The sequence below is a fragment of the Camelina sativa genome, chromosome 6, assembly GCF_030686135.1.
Source record: "Camelina sativa cultivar CO46 ecotype springtype chromosome 6, ASM3068613v1".
Lineage (NCBI taxonomy): Eukaryota > Viridiplantae > Streptophyta > Magnoliopsida > Brassicales > Brassicaceae > Camelina > Camelina sativa.
In genome coordinates, this window is record NC_141885.1 from 4,683,640 (window position 1) to 4,701,461 (window position 17,822).

Below are 17,822 nucleotides of genomic sequence, written 5' to 3' on the forward strand. Positions count from 1 at the left end.
AAACAAAAGATAAGGTCAGAATCGAGCAAGAAGTGTATCATGCATCTTATCCCAATTGTCCAATTGATATATAATTCTTTAGCAAAGCATACCGACTTCAAGTTTTATTAGGATGACCTCTAGGTGCATGCATATATACATGAAATGTTTTTAAATGAATTACATAATTAATTAGCGCACACATTATATTGACCCACATTAATTAGCTTATTGTATATTACCAGTTTACCACGATAAGAGATTACTATATTTTTTATTCGCCAAGGCCCAATTTTAGATGTATAGGGATATTTTTGTATTCAAGTGCTTCTTCTTTATTGTTTTCGATCTGAATTTTTTTTTTCATAATTTCTTCAATTTCATATTATTTCATACTTTCTTGTATAGCTATGTGCATATCTGTATACACATGAAATCTAATCAGGAAATACGTAAAGAAAACAAAATACGTAAAGTAATGCTTGCCAATGATTGATTATCTTCTCTAATCATTGGTATAATCGACGCACATCCTATACCAAATATTGCGCTTTGAAGCATATATATGTTTATGGAAACAATAATGCATACATCACTTATCATTTTTTTTTGTAGGTTATTAAAAGCACTTAGATTAAAAAGGATATATATCAATTACTTTGTTTGGTATATCTTTTAGGTTTTAATTTGTTTAAATGATTGGGGTTGTCATCTAGCTGAGTAACATTATGCACATTGTCACATTGCTTCGCCAAACATATAGGAATATAAATTCCATAATCAAACTACAACCTTATGTACACACAATGATCAATATTTATCGAAGAAACAATACTCCTTTTTTTTTTTCATAAACAACTAGATAAAGACCACCCGATGTGCGGATTTAAAGTTTTATAAATAAAATTAAATTTATTAAAAATTGTTGTATATTATATATAAATTTTATTTTTGTTATAATACACTTATTTATATTTATTTACAATTTTTTTATGTATATTACTATTAAAAGTATATTTTTATACCTAAATGTACTTTTGTATGTTACAAAAATATTCTTTATCACCATCTATAAACTGTCTATATAAACACATTAAGCCAAATATATTACTTTCACTTCTGCATAGTTTTTTTATTACTAAAATTATTGGCTCAAAAATAATTTTGAATAAAAAATATATTACATAATATACTAATCAATGATGTATAATCACAATAATGTATGACCGCCTTGGAGAAAACATCGGCTCCGCCTTCATCCCTTATGAAGAGAATCTTGCATCCAACCTCCTCTACCATGGAGAAAAATTGGCTCCGCCTTTCTCCCCAGGAGATATAACCTTGCGTCCAATCTCCTCCACCTTCCTCCATTGCAGAGATAACTTTGTGTCCAACCTTCTCTACCATAGGGAGAACCTCGGCTCTGCCCTCCTCCTATGTGGAGAAAATATGTTCACGTCTTTTTGGTATCTCAAAATGGCTTGTTCCGACAACCAATGAAAGTAAAAAAAAATTTCTAACTTCACAAAAAAATCTTTTAATAGTAACTAATGTTAAATTTCCCAATGTATTCGTGATAGTAACTATGCCAAAGTGAAAGTAAAATAGTTGGCTTAATGTGTTTATAGATAACATAATATACTAATCAATGATGTATCATCACAATAATTATGACCGCCATGGAAAAAACCTCGGCTCCGCCCTCATTCCTTATGAAGAGAACCTTGCGTCCCACTTCCTCCACCATGGAGAGAACCTTGGCTCCGTCTTCCTTTCTTGGAGAGATAACCTTGCGTCCAACCTCCTCCACCTTCCTCTGTTGGGTAGATAACCTTGTGTCCAACCTTCTCCACCAGAGAAAAAATCTCGGCTCTGCCCTCATCCTGTGTGGAGAGAAAATGTTCACGTCTTTTTGCTATCTCAAAATAACTTGCTCCGACGACCAATAAACATCAAAACCTTTTTCAATCGTCACAAAATCTTTTGCTAATAACCAATGCTAAATTTCTCAATGTATTCGTGGAAGTGTCTTTGACACACCATGATGTAGCCTCTGTCTCTATAACGCTTCAACCTCCACATTGTTTAGTGAGCCCATGTCTACTATCAGTCCATGAGCCCACATTCCCAAGTGGGCCCTACATCTATTCCCGGCTTGTGGACCAACCCATATTTGATGGCCGGTTTGTTACGTCTGGAAGTCTTTAAAAACTTGATTACCGACCTTACAAATCAACAAATGATATTTTCTTGTGTTTTGTCCTTACTCGCACAATTTCGACAATCATTTCCAGAAAGGTCACCCATCATGAAGTTCTCTCAAGACCCTTGACTGAAAAAATAAGTGCATTTTGGTAACGTATGTGGCTAAATCAATTCTTTTAAACATTTGCGCAAACCAGGGTGTCAGAGTCTTTGAGCTCCTGTGGATCTATCAATAACGATTTTTTTTTCCAATCTATCTATCTATGTTTGTTTTACGCTTGTGTTTGATTAGCCTATTTATCAATTCATTAGGTTGATAAGCTTCTATTCGTTATCTCCCTTTGGGATTGAATGAATAATGGTAACAATTATGTTTGCAAAAAAAAAAAAGGGTTTATGACCAACCAATCAAGGTGAGAAAATGTTCACGTTTTTTTGCTATCTCAAAATAGCTTGCTCCGACGACCAATAAACGTTAAAACTTTTTTCAATCGTCACAAAATCTTTTGCTAGTAACCAATGCTAAATTTCTCAATGTATTCGTGGAAGTGTCTTTGACACACCATGATGTAGCCTCTGTCTCTATAACGCTTCAACCTCTACGTTGTTTAGTGAACCCATGTCTACTATCAGTCCATGGGCCCACCTTCCCAAGTGGGCCCTACATCTATTCCCGGCTTGTGGACCAATCCATATTTGATGGCCGGTTTGTTACGTCTGGAAGTCTTTAAAAACTTGATTACCGACCTTACAAATCAACAAATGATATTTTCTTGTGTTTTGTCCTCACTCGCACAATTTCGACAATCACTTCCAGAAAGGTCACCCATCATGAAGTTCTCTCAAGACCCTTGACTGAAAAAATAAGTGCATTTTGGTGACGTATGTGGCTAAATCAATTCTTTTAAACATTTGCGCAAACCAGGGTGTCAGAGTCTTTGAGCTCCTATGGATCTATCAATAACGATTTTTTTTTTCCAATCTATCTATCTATGTTTGTTTTACGCTTGTGTTTGATTAGCCTATTTATCAATTCATTAGGTTGATAAGCTTCTATTCGTTATCTCCCTTTGGGATTGAATGAATAATGGTAACAATTATGTTTGCAAAAAAAAAGAAGGGTTTATGACCAACCAATCAAGGTTGACAAATTGAAAGAAAATTAAATTGACACAATTAAAGAAATAATAGAAAATTATAAGCATGTTAATATATGAATCCCAAATAATTCAAAGATTAAAATATAAATTAAAACAATCTAAAAATACTACAATAAATTTTAAAATACAATATTAGAAAAAGAAGACTCATATATTAATCTTTTTTTAGTCAACATATTAATCTTACCTACTCCCAACTGAAAAAGGAGAAAGTAGTACAAAATTTTGGTTTAAGAAAATAAGAAAAATTTATCTTCCCATTAAAATATATTCCCAATTAAACAAATTTGAAAGCAATGTTTTTGGAAAAATTATTTAAATATGAGGCGATCTTTGATTATATAGAAGTGAGTACAAAATTAGAATTAATAATTAAAAATATATTTTCCTTAATCCTTTTTTCTATTTTTTTTTAAATAATTAATCACTTAAAATAAAAAATAAGTAAATAATATTATAATTTCAAATTTTATGAAATATATATATATATATATATATATATATATAATCTCCTTATAATTATTTTAAAAAACTTTGTTTTTTTCCTAAATTCTGAATTTTTTTTATAATTATCTTTTTACTTTATTAATATTTTTTAAAACAAAATATTTTCTTTTTGTTGTAATCAAATTCTTCCTATTAAATATTTACACATATCAAAATCTCAGATTGATAACTTGACACATGTTAAAATATTGTTAATGACTAACTTTCAAAACCCAACTTTATATAATAAGATATGTCATTGGTCATTGAATTTACCAAACTAAAACCATATAACACAAACACGTAAATTCAATGGTGTTTATATAAAATACTGATTTTGATGTATTTTAAAGAATAAATTCCCAATTGTTTTATAGTGATAATGACAGTATAGTTTAAGAAGAATTTGTTTTCAGAAAATTTTGGTTTATTACTAAAATTAATTTATTTGGATTTAAGCATGTGGCTCAACCATCAGGTATGCCAAAAATTTGAATGAACACAACAAATAATTAATTAATTAAAAATGTAAAAGTTAATATTAATTTTTTTTAAAGAAATATAAACAGTAAAATCAAGAGGGGTTATATGTTAACAGTTAAATTTAATCAAGCAAAACGACAGTACACATGTCGGATTTGCTCAGATCCTCAATAGTTCTGATGTCTTTGTAAGTTTGTATCCTAAACCTTCTGAAATTTAAATGAAAACAATATATTAAGAAGTGGACCAAAGACTTCACAAACAGTACTTTTTCTTACGGTCCTAATAAATCGTGAAAGGTCAAAAGGTAAATTAAAAAATTGTACACGAATGTGAAGAGCTCTCTATACAAGTTTTCGTTTTCATTCAAGAATGCATCATATTATTAGACATTATGTTTCCTCATTTGTTAGCTAATGGCTAATTTAGATTTTATCATTGGGTTCCTCGTTGATTTCTTAGTAAAATTAATATGGTCCTATAAGGGCTATTCCAATTTGATTCCGACACACCTTTGACGAATGTACTCCCCCTCATATTGATGTTTAGGAGTTTTCACTCAAAAAAATAAATAATGAATACAACCTTTTTGTGATAAAAATATCTTATTTTTCTAATACTTTCTTGAAGTTTTAAAAATATTAACATTAATTAGTTAAAAATGTATTTAAAATTATTTCTTTTGTAGATAAAATTGAAAAAAAAAAACTCTCTTTTAGGGACCGGAAGTATTACCATATTTTGAAAACTTGAAAGTGTATACTTATTTACACTATCACTAGATTTTAACCCGCGGTACACCGCGTGCATATAGTTTTTATTATTATTTATATTTTATATTTTATTTGTTTGTTAAATATTAGATGTTTTCCAAATAGAGGAATAATTAAATTTCCCGACCGTTTGTGCGGTTGAATGTTTATATTAATTTTTTAACCCGCAACATACTTCATGATCATTTGTTTGTTTTGTTTAGTGTTTGAAATTCTATTTTGATTTTTAATTATTATAACAAAAATAAGAGATCTAAATACATAGTAAGTCATTTATACGCTATGATTAAGTCACATTTTTTATAATGATTTAATTATTTTACACAATTCTAGTTAAATCAACTTAATTTTTATATGTTAAATATTCTAATATTAATAGTGTTGACAAATAATAAAATAAAGATTTAACTCGTGTTAACACAAATTTAATGAAATTTTATTAATTTCAACATCTCTTTTTTATAACTCATTTACTATATAACCATATTATATAATATTTTAAAAAATTTTAATTTTACATATTCGTAATATTTAAAATTTTATTAAGTTATAAATATTAATTATAATATTTAAATAAATGTGAATCGAAGTTATTTTTATATTAAGAATCGAAAAGCTCACAGGTTTTGGAAAACAAAATAGGAATCAAATTGTTGTTTTATTTGTTTGCAAATAATTCAGAGATATCTTCAATACACAATAGAAAGTGTGGTTAAATATATCATAATTTTGGTTTCCATATTGATTCTGTTGTATCTTTTTAGTTAGAATGGTATGTGAAATTTTTAAGAAACAAAATCTGAAATAATGTTATTTTTGGAAATATTTTATGGAGTAACTTTGTAAATAAATATAAATAAAAGAGTAGAACCTAAAATGTATTTCAAAAATGTATATATAGATATTAATGTAACCGATGTGTTAAGATAATATTTTCTTATAATTTTGTGAAAAGTATGTCATATATTATTATTTGCTGAAAGAAAGAATGGAGTAAAATTTGCCACCGTCAGAGATACTCTTTAATTTTTTTTTTTTTTGTTCAAATAGATATATACTCCTTTTTAATTCACTATTTTAGGTCCTCAATTAATTGAGGCCAATTTGTCTTTTTGCAATTTCATTATATTCATCTTCTTTCTCTTTCTCATACCACCAAAAATGCCTTTTGCCTCTCCCTCTCTCTCTCTAAATCTCTAACTAATGCCTCCTCTTTATCTTTCTAACTTTCCCCTTAGAGAGACTCCTCTTTGTCTCCAACTAGGGTTTCCTCTCTGAAAACAACAAAAAGAATCCCAAAAATTGCAAATCCTCTTGAGAATTTTTCATTCCCCTTCTAATAATTAATACCCAAGAGAGAAACAAAGAAGATCAAACGTTTTCAAGAAGATATCAGGGATAGAAATTTTCTCGTTGCTCCATTCAAAGGTAAGACCAAGACTCTTCTTTCATTCTACGCAGCCAATTCATAAACATTAACAATATAGATATATGTATATACACTTTTACTTCTACGTTGGTTGGTTATATAAACTTAGAGAGTTTGGATCTTCAACTTCCAAGTTATTATATGGTCGCAACCTTAATTTACGTTATAATATTAACATGGATATAGATTTTGTGACTTCTTAGCTTATATATAGTGAAGGTAGCATACTGACACAGACGCTTAAAGATTTAATAAAGCTATATATGTAACTCGGTCATAGATTCGAGATTTTAAGGCTATATATATATACTTGTTGAATATATGTGGAGAACTCAGAGTCAGAGAGACAGAGAGTGCTGTGAGGATAAAATCAGGAAATCTGCTAAACTAAATGCCAAGAACAAAAATGTATGGTCAATAGTATTTTATTTCTATCTTCGCGTTTAACGAAAATTTTTATTGAAAGATTTTTTTCCGACTTTCAATTGGTTTTTTTTACTAAATTTGATGGCACATAAAAACGCTATGTTGTTTGAAAAAATTTAACATTTGAAATGAATGTATATGTACATATACCACCTTCTTAAGATTCTTATGCAAAATTTAACATTTGAAATGAATGTCAAATTCCTAATGAACAAATTGTTTTCTTGTCTTATGCCAAACCATTTTGACTTACCTTCAATTCACATCTAATATAGCAACATCCATTTTCTTCACATACTTTTAGAGAATGAATGGACGTTTATTTTCTTATGTGTAATTTTGCTAAACAATCAGTTATATAACGTCTCATGATTAATCTTATTGTGTGTTAGATTCACCAAACTTAGATTTCACATATATTGTGCATACACATGTATAGTATGTTAAGTATTGATTACGGATTAGTCTCAGTGTCCCAACCTTATATATATTATGTTAAGTATTAATTACAGATTAGTCTCAGTGTCTTGGACTTCTGTGTATATTTGTTTGAGATATAGTTGAGATACATATTTAAATGGTAACATCTTTCAATGCAGTACGAACACTACGAATGATGACACTTAATTAAGGATAAGAAGATAGGAACATCATACGTTCGTAACTAGTTATATTGATGATGATACTAATATTTCTATTTAATTACCATTCTTACGATATATAATGAATTTTGAGGATAAAAAGACTAAAGAACATCGTACGTCTTGTAACCAATTGTTTTGATGATGATGAGACAACTATTGCTAGTTACGAGTACAAAATAGAAAGCAAAATTTCGAAAATATAATTTTTTATAATGTGTACATAGAAGTATATGTGACATATTGTTGAAAATGTATATATTGATGTATTTACAAGGAGAAGAGACTCTAGAGAATTACAATATCAGTGTGGATCAAAGTTAATATCAATCGTATGTGATTAAATCGTTTTGTTTCATTTTTGCAACTGAAGAATCAGGGGATTATATACACATATATGTCGAACTACACAAATTCACCGTGTGCAGCATGCAAATTCCTCCGGCGTAAGTGCACATCAGATTGCGTATTCGCACCCTATTTTCCGCCGGAGGAACCGACAAAGTTTGCGAACGTCCACCGGATATTCGGGGCAAGTAATGTGAGCAAGATCCTTCAAGAAGTGGCCCCGCATCAGCGGGAAGATGCGGTGAACTCGCTGGCTTACGAGGCGGAGGCAAGGCTTAAAGATCCAGTGTATGGCTGCGTTGGAGCGATCTCGGTGCTCCAGAGACAGGTCTTGAGGTTGCAAAGGGAACTAGAGGAGACAAATGCTGATCTCATGAGGTACGCTGGTTGTCTTGGTGGTGAAACGACGTCAGCCTATGGTGGGCGCAGAGGTTGAATGGTCAACGGGGGTTGATATATTAACCATCATCACTCTTTGAGAGACTTAGCGGCGGACATGTATAAAGAGAGAGAGTGGATGGTTGATGTGATGGAAGTGATGAGGATATCTTCGTATGTATATATGTCTATATGGGGACATGCATGTATGTATGTGTAATTGTGTATGTATGTTTGCATGTATATAAATTATGAGTATGTGTAATTTAACTTGTAATTTTCTTTCATGGGAGGTCAAGAAATATTTTTTATGATGTGACTTAAGCAATAACTAGCTCTTTGTTTAATTGCTCCTATCTCTCCTTAACTTGATCTTGCTCCCGCATGTGGCCTCATTATGCTTGGCTTAATGTGCTGTCTAACTTCGACCAACCATTTCGATTAAACTAAATCTTTTCACTGTAAGCAGGATAGGAAATAAGGGTGTACGTAGACACATATTTCATCGTTAGCATTTTATAATTTACATTTAACGATTGTGATATTTATGCCAATGATGCAATATTAATATTGAATTAGTATGATATTGCAAAAGAATAAATATTCATGTCGACAATTTCTAATAGACTCATAGAAATGTAGGCTAATAATTGGTTGTTTGATTACACACACTAGTCATTGGTCAGAAACATAAAGTTGCTGATATTCAATGAGATGATTTTTATAGATTTGTCGACTTGAGAAACTGTTTAAATTATTAATTTCGATTACTAAAAACATCAAATTATTTAGGCACATGTCTTCATAGGGAATCTCTTTTTAAAGTCGATCCTTTTGTTTTTTTCTTCTTTTCTTATTATCATCACATTTGGCGGCGAACTAACAACCACATATCTATGTGGACATATACATACAAATCAAGTAATCAACTAATCTTGTCAAAAGAAAGAAAAAACAATAATCTAAATTTTCTTTTCAATAATTAAGATATATCGATAATGATTGGTAAATGTTTTTTTTTTTTAAGATTGACTATGATACCCAAATACTTTGTTAAACCAAAAGTTTTAGATACTATGTATCTAAGGATACTATATAGCTTTGAGTCTTTGGACTACACTTAAAAAGTGTTACAATCTTTTTAATCAATTCCTATTTCTGTGAATCACATTCTCGAAAACAATCAAATTTTCAAGATTATAAGCTGATTTTGTTTTCACGGATATATAAATATCATTCAAAATTATGGTTTATATATCTTTCCCAATTCCAGTTTCATTATGTTGTTATTACAATTCTCAAAGATGTAAAATTTTAAAAATCACTATAACTAACACTATGAAAAAATATAATAATATATATATATATTTAAAATGATTTAAAATTATACTAATATGCGAACGTTGTAATTTATTGTGATTTTTTTTGTTCTCATACAAAGTAAATATTTTTTTTTACTTCTTTGGTTTTGTAAAAAAAAAAGAGGCAAACGAAACTCGGACGAACTCCTCGGGTTTAGAGCGACGCAGACTACTATACTTGTTGACCATATTCTCTATATTGGTTCATGGATTCAATCAATTATAGATACATGTAGATAAAAAAATTACTCATAAAACTAGTTTCCGTGAATTTTCGTCTGATCTATGTTTGATTAATTCGAAGTGAAGTGTTCTTACACAGTATATATAATTAGTGCCTAACGATATTTTTAACAAAATTTTTTGATTGATACTTCTTTATAGCAGCAGTAATAATTGCCCTGTTCATTTTATTATCAATGAAAACAATACTATTATTAAACTTATATTGCTATATATCTCCTATCAATCATTTTCATCTTTCTAAATTATTCTATCATTTTTAATTTTTACCGTTATATGTTAAACCTTTTATTCCTGTTGCCGTTTTTTTTTCTTTTCCCGCTACTATTTTACCAATTTTTTTTCCTACTCCTCTGTTCATCATTCATCATTGCCTCATTGGTTACAACAAGACAACTACAACTCTTTCCGTTGCGCAAAGAAAGACCAGATGACACATCATGTTTATGGTTTAATACTCCTTAATCACATAAGTTGTGTTTGGAGACGGAAAACTTTAAAAGGAATCATTTGAGCTATTTTAACGCGGATCTAGTCGAATGTGTAATGGTATTATTACATACTCAATGCTTATATATGTGAATGCAATAATATAAATATACTACATACATACATGTATGTGTCTGTATTTCTTTGACTTCCATGCGTGGATTTACATGTCGACAATAAGGACACGGGGATTCAAGATTTGTTCAGACTTCAGACATGAGTCAGTTTCAGAAACAGTAACTAAAGGTACATTCATCTTTTCAAAACTCTTTTTAAATAACATTTTTATTTATTTTAATTTATACCACTATCACTATCTACTGCAGGAATATGATTGTTTTGCCATGTGATATATCATATCATATTGTACTCATCTGAAGACTTTTCCTCGGTTATTCCCTCCAATCTCCATCATTCTCCCTTAAATCTCTCTTACTTTTATTTTCTTTTATCATCCTATATATACCTAAATAATGGCCATGAGTGACATGGAGTATATTAGTTTGTGTCACTTTACTTGCGCTTCAAACCGGCAGTAATGTATTTGAATCAAAGAAGAACTAAACAACGATATATTTCAAAGTTTTTCTATATCTTATATCTTTATGCAATTGAGTAATGTAACACGGGTCACACCTTTTTCTTACAATATATCAAACTTTGCAAATTATATATTCAAGAACTTGAATTGTGGCCATATAATAATCCAGAGAATCTGTTGTACTAATGTCCCCATCCATAGAAACCTACTGTTTTGTAGTTTAAGCCATAGACTTAACTTTTTCACAGGTTGAATCTAAGTTTGAAATCAATCTCATCGACAAAAAGGGGGAAGAACACACAAAGAAAACCTAAATGGGCCAGTTTGTAGACCAAGAGAAAGTGAGTGAGAGAGAGAGGGAGAGTTTGTCCTATCGTTATCAACTAGCAGTGGAACACCACTAAACCGCCCAATAGCTTCTAATCAAAATAGAAAGGTCCAATAACAGAAACAAATGAAAAAGCCTTGTTCTATGGACGACGTCGTTTTCTCCTGTCGGAATTGATTGATTCGATTACTTTTTCTTCTTTCTTTGATTAGACGTCTGTAAGGAAAAAGGGGTGTACAACTACTAGCCAAAGCCACCACAGTGGTGTGCTCGTGTTCTAAAAGGGGTAATACATAAACATAGTTCATGACAACATAACCATCATTATTTTTTTTTAGAATTCTAGACACGTAAAAAAGTTTTAAAGCAATAACATCGATGGACGTACGTATACATCACACAACGTGAAAATTTATTTGTGATTTGTTTCATGGATACACACATAGAGTAAGTTGGCAGCAAACTATGCACTAGTGAAAGAGAAATGATCAGTTATATAGTTACAATCCGAAATTGCGTTTCCCTCACTGAAATAATCAGTCTTATCTCTAACATATGTTTCATAAAACTTCCTAAAAAGAAAAAAATATATTTCTATTTGATGAAAAGTAATTATCTTCAATAAATATTTTTCAGATCCGTATACCATTTTTCGGCTAAGCGAGAATTAATTTATTTTTGGGAATTTATTTTATTTTGTATTTGGCTAAGCGGCCACTACGTACGTACTAATTAGTCTAGGGTTTCTAAACGATTTTCTTTCGGTGAATGAAACCACCGGTGCTCAAATCAGATTAGAATTCATTAAACGCATACGACTCAAGTGGAAGGTGAGTTAACTTTGTCAACTGTTGTCCAATATACTTTGGGTGATTCATCAGCAGTTTTTTTTTTAACAACAGCTAATTAACTCAAAAAAGCCAATAGGACGGAACATTGTTCACATAGATAATCTGATGTGAGACTGAACGAACACAGCGTGCCAAATTATCTGCTTTACCATTCTCAGTGCGGAAAATTAGAGCTATGGAAAACGAGTTGAACTCCTCTTTATCCAATTGAATCTCCTCAAGATACGGTTTGAAAGCGGGCCACTCGGACGGCGAAGACACCATCTTCACCAAGTCGGAGCAGTTAGTAAGAAAAAATACATCCTGATTATCGACGTTAATCATACATCGCATTGCCCAGACAAAGGCTTCCATCTCGGCATGAAGAGGCGTATGAATGCGGCGAAGGTTGGATGCACCCATAGTAGGAGGGTCGCCCCTTGGAGACGTACAATACAACCCCCGACCAGCAAACTGGTCTGTCGCTTTCCAAGAACCATCGATAAAACAATGATAGCGCGTTACCGAGCTATCAGCCACCTGACCCCACCCACTGCCATGTCTGGCACGTGAGACAATGGGAAAAGTGTCAACCAATTCATCCTCTTGTGCCATGAACCAATCCTTAGATTCATCCTTCGCCGTACGCAAAAGCGCAAGCGGATTTGAATCCAGGTTAGAGAAGATTTTATCATTCCTAGCCTTCCAGATGTACCACAATATCCAGGAATACACCTCCGGATCAGGGACATGATGTGCTCGCCAAAATAAGAAATCCATATTGGCAAAGATGGATCCTAAAGGAAAAAGACCCGACATTGTTGGGAATGAAGATAAAGCCCAAACTTGCCTCGCCGGTGGACACTCTAAAGAGCATGATTAATGGTCTCTACCGGAGAACCGCAGAGCGCACACTCAACATCACAACTCATCCCTCGTCGTCGTAGATTCGATGTGACGACAAAACACCCTGTAATAACTTGCCATAAAAAGTGCCGTATTTTTGGAGGGCACCAGACCTTCCAGACAAAAGCCTGGAGTGGTGTGATATCCGGACCACAAGTAGTCATCCCCGATAAACCTTGGCGTAATATGTTATATTCAGACTTAACCGAATATGCACCTGATTTTGTAAAATGCCAATCCAACATATCCGGAGAATGCGGAGATCTGATAGGTATAACAACAATAATGGCAACATCTTCCGACTCAAAAGTAGTCGAAAGCAAAGCCATATTCCAGGAATTAGTAGTCCTGTCAACAAAAAAAGTTTACTCGAAGCAAAGGGTCGGGGGCCAACCCAGTGCATAGTGCTGATTTCGGAGATTAGGCAGAAATCGAGGGATCATTCCAAACTGAAATGTCCCCAGAGCCTACCCGTTTAATGAGCCTACATCCGTAGTTTCATAAGTCGAATTTATGTCTCGATAAATGTTTTGAAAAGTCAGTTCTATGTCTCAAATGATGCTGAAAAATAGATACCGCGTTGTGTTTCTTAGCCAAGTAAACTCTTTGAGCCTGAGAGTTAGATCAAGTTAAAAATTAGACTTGTGTTTCTTGGACAGCAAAATAAAAATTATACTCTTAGTATTTTGCATTGAACCATTAATACATAAGTCGTTCTACCCATTGTATGTGTTACCTTGTTTGATTCTAGGTGAAAATTTATAGTGAAAGAGGTCCAAAAAATTTAGTTCACCTAGAATCTAAAAAAATATTGAGGCGGGACTGATATTACGCCTCGTGCATGCACTTGCTCCTGAATGTAAAAGTTTCAAATAGAAGATACAACTTATAGGTGATATAAATAAAGTTAATTTCTTTAATATACTTACAAATTTGTTTTATGAATTGGTAAACTAATATGAATTTTTTTCCTACAAAATACTATTGATTGAATCATAAAAAGAAAAATGTTATCATTTAAAGATGTATGGATATATTACAAGAGAGTAAAGTGATAATGCATTTCGACGAAGATATATACGTCAACTAGAGATTCTAAATCGTACTTGGATCATGGTTCGGTCAATTAAGTCACGATGCTAATTTGATATTCATTGACTACATCATTTGTAGACATATCAAATGTACCTAACCCCTAGATAAATTGTATTTACATATTAATTTCATATATACCAATTATTTAGATTATAAACTATAATCTGTTTTTTTTTTTTTTATTATTATTCTTAGGAAAAAGATGATGTCTTAACGGAAGCTAATGATCATGGTCAACATTAGTTTATCAAAATTTCTTAGCAACTAATTTTGTTTATTTTTGTTTTATGAATTTGCAAAACCTATTAGGATGATTTTTATAATTTACTTTCCAGTATATTAATTATTAATTTACGTATGTTTCTTGTTTAATTAACTATTTCATATTGAATTTATGTATTTTGCAAATAACGTTGATTATTTACATAAATTTACAAATGAAATTAAAACTATTTCTGAAATCGCTTTCTAGAAGTGACACAATTTTAAGAATCAGTTAGTAAAACTAACGTAAATTTCACATCAATTATATACAAGTGATGGTAATATTTCAAATCAGATAACTGAAATGATACAAATAAGAAATCAGTTATTGTAAATGATACAACTATTAAAAACATTTTTCAAAATTGATACTATTTTTTACAAATAACATCAATACTATTCACTTATAAATAATTGACATCAATTATTATGATGGATGCAAATCATAACATCATTTTTACAAATTGATAGAAAATGTAGTATCATTTATTGATAATTGACATTATTAATATGATACAGAAAAATACTTCGCATTTGTTGATAATAAAACGATGTTAATTATTTGCATCAACAAAGTGAGTATCATTTTTTTGAGTGATATAAAATCATTTTGTATAATTTATAGGTAATGCAAAAATACAAAATAAATGATGCAACCAACCAAAATAAATCAACAATACGTTATTGTAATATATATTAACAAATCTATGATTAAATAAAATAAATATGCGATGAGCAACAAATAAATGTGCGAGAACTAATAATGAAGTTTTCTATGAAGAACAAATAAATATGTCATAAATAGCAAATAAACATTCTGCCAAGACTAACATTTGATCGAACATATTTTATGTAATACATTTTTTAAAAAAATGTGAGAAAAGTAAACATGAATTTAAGGTTTTTGTATTTTTATTTCTTTATTTTTATTATTTTATTTATTAAAAATAAATAAAATGTCTAGGGAGACACCACACCTGTTTTTTTTAATATACCCATTAAAAAAAATTCTTTTTTTCCTAAAGATACACATTTAAAAACACCCACAAAAATAACCAATATTGTGGATGTTCTTAGTCGTATAGATTTTTTTTGTTTTTGTTTTGTTTTCAATGTATTTGTTTCCAAACTTGGATTAGATATACATGTGAAAATTTATTCTTAGCAGGTTGAATTAACCGGATATATATAGGGGCTATATCCTAAAGCTAAAAAAAACTATACAAAAAGATTAATAAAATGAGAAAGATGTTTTTGGCACACAGGTGCGCATCTGTATGCGTCGAAGGGAGAACAATTGTAAATCGAATGTTTTGTTTGTTTTTGATTAAATATGTACGGTGGAGAGAAGAAGGCAAAGAAGATCAGGTAAGGAATGAAACTTGGAAATCATGCAAAGCCACACCTCTACCTTCAACACATTCTTACGTGTCCTCTTCTCTTCACTCCAAAGCTCCTTCTACTACAAAAATTGTATTTCAATCCATTTATATATATGTTCTTTTAGACTTATCTCTTATACCCCCTTTGTGTTCTGTTACACTTTTCCCCTTAGTTCTGTTATCACTTTGCTCTTTAGTTATAGATCATATCAGTTAATATGGCGAATGTGGACCGTGATAGGCGTGGGCATGTCGACCGTACTGAAAAACGTGCTCATCTTCAGCCGTCCTACGAAGATGATGTCGGTTACGGTGGTTACGGTGGTTATGGTGCTGGTTCTGATTTTAAGAGTCGCGGCCCCTCCACTAACCAAGTATTATTTTGTGCTTCCTTTACTTTTTCATTTTTCTTTTCCTCTAAACTAATCACTCACTCAAAACTATGTAACGATTTTCTGAAAACTTAAAATAGAAAAAAAAATAAATAGTAAAGAATCATGAGCCTCGAACTAATTAGACATCATGTGATTAGTCCATATATATTATTTTCCAAGTGTTAGGATTTTTTTTATTATTATTTTTCTTTAACATATGCATGCAATAATTTCTAAAAAATAAATAAAGTTTAAAAGCAGGGTTATACGGCGTCACTTGTATGTTTAATAGATCATGGTCATGCATGCATGCATATAATAGGATCATATCTAGAGGTTTATTGGTCGTTTTTAACATTTTGAGTTTTTGACATTAGAAAAGGTCTAAATATATTTACATATATATATATATATATATATATTTTTGAACAAAAGAAAAGGTCTAAATAAAGAACATTTATTAAATGTAAACATGCAGATCATAGCCCTTATAGCGGGGGTCCCCATCGGTGGCACACTGCTAACCCTAGCTGGGCTCACTCTAGCCGGTTCGGTGATCGGCTTGCTGGTCTCCATTCCCCTCTTCCTTCTCTTTAGTCCGGTGCTCGTCCCAGCGGCTCTCACTGTCGGGCTCGCTGTGACTGGAATCTTGGCTTCTGGGTTGTTTGGGCTGACGGGTCTGAGCTCTGTCTCGTGGGTCTTAAATTATCTCCGAGGGAGGAGTGATACAGTGCCAGAGCAATTGGACTATGCTAAGCGACGTATGGCTGATGCGGTAGGCTATGCTGGTATGAAGGGAAAAGAGATGGGCCAGTATGTGCAAGATAAGGCACATGACGCTCGTGATACTGAACTCACTACTGAGACCCATGAACCGGGTAAAGCAAGGAGGAACATAACATAAAATTTGCGTGAGTCTTTTTGGAAGGCGATAATGTAATTTTACCTTTTATGTTATATATATGTCCCAGTTTCTTTCTTCTTTTTAGAATATATATCTTGTGTACGTTCGTTTTGTCTTGTCAAAATAAAAACCCTTGTTAGTTAAATAATAAATGAAAGTAAACATGTTTTATTTTTCGAGATAACCAGAAACTTCATACTATGTTTTGTTTTTGTTTTGGGTGAGTAGTTTTCTTGCATTTTTTTTATTTAATTACCAACTAGAGAGTCAAACTGGAATCATAGTCAATCATAACCTACGAGTTCTCAACCATTAGTTAAATACAAAATTAACCATCATTGAATGAAGGAAGGACACCATTTGGATGCTAAGCCAAGAGAAGAAGATCAAATGTCTTGTTCGATCGAGGCCACCCGAAAGAACATTTTGGATGATGAGGCCATCGACACATCGATGATGATAGAACCTTTTGGAATGTAGCTCGAAAGAGAGTTAGGGCGTTCAAGTGAAAATTAGACCGCGATGGTAATGACGATTTTACTCATGCCATATTTCGTAGATATAAGCTTGCCATTCTTGAAGAAGTGCCATGCAAGTGTTCTCTTTTCAACCAAGGAAGCTGACATGATCAAACTAAGCTTTTGATGCAGCATATAATGGACTTTACGTGGATTTGGATCCATTAGATTTGTTAGCTTATTTTAATTGATAATTATTTATTTTAGAAAGGTTTAAGATTAGAATATTTAGTGTTTATATCTTTCCTTAGTTTTAGATTTGAGTTTATCATAAAGTGT

At 31.5% G+C, this 17,822-nt stretch overlaps 3 protein-coding genes across 3 annotated transcripts; 2 read left to right on the top strand and 1 right to left on the bottom strand.

The window, feature by feature from the left end:
• Positions 1-6,372: 6,372 nt before the first annotated feature.
• On the top strand, positions 6,373-8,655 carry LOC104698702 (LOB domain-containing protein 25). Its single transcript, XM_087452963.1, has 2 exons — positions 6,373-6,514; positions 7,956-8,655. Exon 2 carries the CDS (start codon positions 7,980-7,982, stop codon positions 8,364-8,366), a length of 387 nt encoding a protein of 128 aa, XP_087309089.1. The 5' UTR covers positions 6,373-6,514; positions 7,956-7,979; the 3' UTR covers positions 8,367-8,655.
• A 3,526-nt stretch (positions 8,656-12,181) lies between these two features.
• On the bottom strand, positions 12,182-12,919 carry LOC147942262 (uncharacterized). The gene has a single exon (XM_087455993.1). The coding sequence runs from the start codon at positions 12,917-12,919 to the stop codon at positions 12,182-12,184; it is 738 nt and encodes a 245-aa protein (XP_087312119.1).
• Positions 12,920-15,585: 2,666 nt separating this feature from the next.
• LOC104790420 (oleosin 20.3 kDa) lies at positions 15,586-17,198 on the top strand. Its single transcript, XM_010516175.3, has 2 exons — positions 15,586-16,121; positions 16,600-17,198. The coding sequence occupies exons 1-2, from the start codon at positions 15,966-15,968 to the stop codon at positions 17,023-17,025; spliced, it is 582 nt and encodes a 193-aa protein (XP_010514477.1). The 5' UTR covers positions 15,586-15,965; the 3' UTR covers positions 17,026-17,198.
• The last annotated feature ends 624 nt before the right edge of the window (positions 17,199-17,822 follow it).